General features: G+C 34.9%; 1 protein-coding gene across 1 annotated transcript; it reads left to right on the forward strand.

The window, feature by feature from the left end:
• The first annotated feature begins 354 nt into the window (after window positions 1-354).
• Window positions 355-3858, forward strand: LOC104069435 (DCN1-like protein 2). The gene is made up of 2 exons (XM_009586181.1): window positions 355-574; window positions 3686-3858. The coding sequence occupies exons 1-2, from the start codon at window positions 400-402 to the stop codon at window positions 3856-3858; spliced, it is 348 nt and encodes a 115-aa protein (XP_009584476.1). The 5' UTR covers window positions 355-399.
• Window positions 3859-5488: the final 1630 nt, after the last annotated feature.

Here is a 5488-nt window from a genome sequence, read left to right on the forward strand (position 1 = left end):
ACTAGGCATATTTTCAGAAGACGACCATATTGTTATATGATGAAACTTGTATTTACTGCTGTTACAGAACAGAGAAACTTGTGCATATGTGAGCAATAAAGCAGAAATACAAATTTATTATTGCGAGAATATGTGCTGCTAGAATGTATATATAGATGCTGTCATTTCAATTTTCAGAAGAAAATGCTGTCTTTTTAACTGCAGAAGAACAAGGCTTTGTCTTCCTCTAATTCTGAAGTGAAAGTTCTCATCAACAAGAAAACTAAAACCTTTTAAAGATAGGCGTTAGTAGTAGAATGCTGAAACAAACCTCTGGATTAGCTTCATTGGCTTTCCTGCTTCTTTTGCATCCCAAAGCATAAGCTTAAATCGTCTCAGAAGGACAAGGTCCGCCAGTTTATGGCATTTACCCAGGCTGGTGAACGGACTGCTATATACTGCTTAATGCAGAATGAATGGAAACTAGAAGTGGCAACAGACAACTACTTCCAGAACCCAGACTTGTACTACAAAGAATCCATGAAAAATTCAGTAGACAAGAAGAAATTAGAACAATTGTATAATCGATACAAAGGTAAGGCTTGTTTTTTTGTTGTGGGTTTTGTTTTTTTCCTAATTATTTTGTTTGGGTGGTGTTTCTGCTTTTCCCTCTGCCATTCTCAAGGACTTTTAAGGAAAGATTGCTAGCTTTTGCTTCTCAGTCTGTGTTTGCGGTATTGAGATAAGAATGAAAAAGGTTTAAAACGCTCTTAATGTTCGGTACACAACTTCTGTAGATATTCCTGTAGAGTTTAAAGTAAATTCACAATAGGAAATTAAACCTATCATGAGGAAGTAGTGTCAGCTACGTGGAAAGGAGAGTAAAGCTTATTATGCAACTTATTTGGTTTATTGCCAGTGGCTGTTATTAAGCATACGTACAATGCACTTTGTGTAGCAAAATAATACGTATGATTCTTATACTAATATTTGGGAGAGTAATTTTGTTCAAAGATAGTAGTATTTCTATAAATTAAAATCAAAAACGTTTCAGCTAACATCACAGCTAGGAGTCTGACAAAACAGTCAAATAAGAAAACTCAAAAACTACTCATGGAAACTCCATGCTTAATTTATTCTTTGTGCTGGCATATTACAGCAAAAGTGATGTGCTTGTTCAAAGAGGCTTGGAGGGAAAACCACAGAAAAGTGGATTAAAGGCAGAGTTGTTTCTTTTCCATTCATTTTTATTTTACAGCATTGTTAAAAAGAACAGAAAAAATAAAAGGAAAAGGTAGTCATGTAAATATAAGAATGTACGTGATCCAGGTAACAGTGCTTTCTGAAATGTGGCCGTCTGACACAAATGTGTGCGTTGTTCGTTACATGTCAGAGCAGAGCGGGCTAGAATCATTACCAGCCCCTGCTGAGATCCATACATCTCGTGTTGTAAAAAATGAACTCTTAACAGTTACTCAACTACGATTTTATGTACTTTTCTAATTGCAGTATATGGCATGCTTTGTATATTGTTTGTTTATCCTGTTCTTATGGTACTGTTTCCACCTTTTTTTGTTACTCTTTACATAATGTGTTTTAAGTATAGACATTCTTCCATATTTCATTGTTACGCGGTAATGAATTGTGTAGGGACAAAGAATCAGCAACACTACAGCATTTCCTTTGTGAAGAAAAAAAATCTTAACTAGAGAATCACTTTTTTGATTTGTTTTATATATATATAGAAATATATATAACATATATATACATATCTAAATCTTTTGCTTGCTCCTTGCATGTCAGTCTTAGAGATTGCTGGGTCAAAAATGTATACAAATTCATAAATGCTACTAAGATTATCTAAAATGAAAAAAAAGTCACAAATGTTATTTATTATTCATCATTTTCTAACACTGGTGAACTGCACCACTTGGCTTTTGTGAAAGAAAGTCAGTTTTATGTCTGTGTTTTGGTTAGCAGCACACCTTTGCACTTCTAGAACTTTAACACTTAAGTAAAGCTGTAAACTTGAACAAAACCTTCACAAGATTTGAGAGAAAACAATAAAAGGTTTGGTTAAGCACCTTTCCTTTTTTCATATGTGGCTTAAACCTGAGTCATTGGCCTTGCAACAACAAGGAATTCCTTTGTCCTGCAGGGCCTGTAGAATACGGCGTACATTATGCTGTATTTGAAATTTGAGATGAGAGGTCTTTCATTTTCTGTGCTGTCTTTGTGTTAGTTTTCCTATCTGTTTATCCAGCGACTCTATCAAAACAACAATTTCATTTTTGTTCCTAGTTACCTGGATGACGTGAAACATGATAAGGATGAACCAGTCCTTGTTGAAACCCATCAGAATTTTTCCACTGATTCAAACACTAGTGCACTTCTTGCCTTCAGTTCTTCAATTACTCCCCAAATATACAAGAAATGCATTTTATATGTCTTAGAACTAGATCTGTCATATAATAGAATAGAGATATTTACTTGTTATTCCTGCTCAAAGGACCCTGAATTATACCATGGGTGTAATTCTTTGTTTAATTTATATAAATCTTTGCTTGCTAAATTAACTTTGTTGCTGCATTTTAGCATTTATTCCACTGTATTGGCTGAAAAAGTGGAAGAGCTCTTGGCTTAACACCCAAAAAAAAAGAAGTTTTCTTTAGACTTAATTTTTAAATTTTTTTTTATCAACTCATTGGATGAGGACTTAAAAAATAGCATGATTTAAAATCTTAGCAGTTTAAGGAGTTAATCTTAAACTTACTTGGGGGATACTTTTCTACATAGCCCAACTTAAAATACTGAAATGTTTTCCTATCAAAAGCTGGGAAAGACAGTTTTGTAAACTGTCAAGCTTTGAAAACTAAAGGTGTTATTTTCTTGTTGGTGGTGGTTTGGGGTTTTTTCCCCTCCAATTGTTTGAGTTTATATGCAGGGGGTTTTGGTTGGTTGGTTGTTTTTTTGAGAGAGAATTTTGTTACAGTTACAGAAGTGTTGCAATGACATCTACCCTGACATGGGTAGTTACGAAGTGTGCTTCTGACATCCAAAAAGGTAGTAAACTTAGTACTGCTGAAACATAGTATTTCCTAAGTTGTATTATTTAGCTTAAGACCCTGTTATGCTAAGGCATTGTTTGAGCAATGTTTTGGTGATTTCCCTGACTTATAATTAAAAACCAAAAATGTTTGAGTTAATTGTGGTCTTTAAACAGTTATAGTGGATTATCATATATCCCTATCAGGAAAAAATCTGTGGGCTCACTTGGTAGGTGTGTTTTTGTTGGGGTTTTTTGGTTGTTGTTTGTTTTTTGTTTTGTTTTCCTTTTAAAGTTTAATACATGCTAACCAATAAATATATTGTACATTTTGATGTGTTTATCAGCCTTACTGTTTCTAGATGTAGTCAGTCATTTCCTCAGTTAATTCAGATCCTTCATAGAGCATTGTGGAGAGAAGACAGAACTATTTCATTGACGTTAGCTGATGAATTTAGGAAAAAATTGCAAAATACTTAATCTATTTACAGATACTCTTCAAGGTACTTCTAAAATTAACTAGATTTCAAGTGAAGACATTTGTGAAGCTTATGAAAAAATGAAGACCTGTGTTACGCAGGTCAAAGCTGTGCAGATGATTATTTGTAAATATTTTTTTGTAAATAATTACAATTCTCCTCTCTGTATTTTGAACTGCAGACCCACAAGATGAAAATAAAATTGGCATTGATGGGATTCAACAGTTCTGTGATGATTTAAGCCTGGACCCAGCCAGTATCAGTGTTCTGGTTGTAGCATGGAAGTTCAGGGCAGCTACTCAATGTGAATTCAGTAAAAAGGAATTTGTTGATGGCATGACAGAGTTGGGGTAAGTATCCATTTCTGCATAGTTCAAAATGTAAGGCCTGAGCTCAGTTTAAGTTTAAAACATTTTTAATTGAATTAAGTATGAAGCTTCAAAAAGCTGGTAAGGCTGGCGCCAAGCTTAACAGGGGCTAAATGCCTGCAGTGTCCTGTCTTCCTTAAATTGGTGCTTTACTGCAAAGCCTCAACAATGACCGCAGTAAGGGTGAAACAAAATAATTCCTACCTGCACAGCAAGAAAACGGACAGATACGCTCATCTTTTCCTGTAATTCATACAAACATATGCATGGTTGTGTTACGGTTTTGAGTTGGACTGTGTGCTTGTTAAAAGCTGGAAGTCACTGGAGATGTATGAAAGGAAAAAAAAAGTTCAGTCAGTGTTGAAGCAGAAAAGAACCTTCAGTTCTTTCCCTTTACCTTATCACCACCAAATGCAAGTTTTTTTGTTTTTACCAGTTTTACAAACCATAGTTTTCTCTTATTGCCTTCATTTGTACAGAATATCTATAAGAAATTGAAATAAAAATGAGGGTATTGGTAGTAGAAAAGGTCATTTAGTCTGACTGTGAGGTAACTGATGCAAAATTTTTTTCCTTCCTGGATTATGGAGCTGTTTTGGACAATAGACTTTGAGGTTAAACCACATTGCTTCTGTTCCGCAAGAAAGTCAAGCATTTATCAGCATTAAATAATATTGTGTGTACAACTTTTCCTTGGAAGAGGTGCAGTATTTCTAATATATAGAGCTGTCAAAATGATTTTTTTTTTTTTAAACAGATTGCATTAGATAGATGGAGAATCACAGTTTATTACTTGTGCATATTTTTTGTAGCTAAATAATTTCATTTGATCTTAGAATGGCATCTTATCAATACCTTTCTACAACAGACCGACTTCTCGCAAATGTGGTGGTTGTTTCTTGAGCCAGGGGTCCTAGTAGTCTGTTGTTACTGACCTCATCGGTTATTGACTTCTTTCTAAGCTTTCCTTTTTAGGTGAGGGTATTCAGAAATTGTGATGAAACAACTTTTGATATCATCTGAAGTGCACTGCTTTATTGGGTAGAGACTATAAGAATAATTACGATTTTCTAGCCATGGATAGCAATCAATTGCTTACCTTTGGGTAGAGACTGTAAGAATAATTATGATTTTCTGGCCACGGATAGCAATCAAGTGCTTACCTTTGGGTAGAGACTGTAAGAATAATTATGATTTTCTAGCCATGGGTAGCAATCAAGTGCTCATACTGTTATATTAAAGGCTGCCAGCATTATTTGATATAACTGATTAAAAAGGTTTTGCTAAACCACCTGTGGCTTCTGGCTTGGATTTTGTTTTGTGACTTTATTGTCACATTGCTCCTATGTTCTCATGACTGTCTCTGATATAGTTCCACAGAGGTCTGTGATTTTTATCCCTTTCTGCTCAGCAGACATTATTGTGTTCTTGGGAGCATAATCTGATCATACCTGCTTGCCACTGGTATAGTGCTTATTGAGAATTTGGAATGATTTTGTTACATACTGGAGGTGCAGTGTCTGTGGCTTTTAGCGTTGAACATAAGCTAAGATTTGAATGAAAAGAAATTCCCTGAGGCTTAGTCCATTTAACAGGGGAGGTCCTGGACGACTGGA

The sequence above is a fragment of the Fulmarus glacialis genome, unplaced genomic scaffold (genome assembly GCF_000690835.1).
Source record: "Fulmarus glacialis isolate BGI_N327 unplaced genomic scaffold, ASM69083v1 scaffold37349, whole genome shotgun sequence".
NCBI lineage: Eukaryota > Metazoa > Chordata > Aves > Procellariiformes > Procellariidae > Fulmarus > Fulmarus glacialis.

Bases quoted from the DNA above. Each gene is read 5' to 3' on its own strand.
- LOC104069435 (XM_009586181.1), top strand. From the start codon at position 400: ATGGCATTTACCCAGGCTGGTGAACGGACTGCTATATACTGCTTAATG. The intron at 575-3,685 runs GTAAGGCTTGTT...TTTGAACTGCAG, and splicing joins ATTGTATAATCGATACAAAG to ACCCACAAGATGAAAATAAA.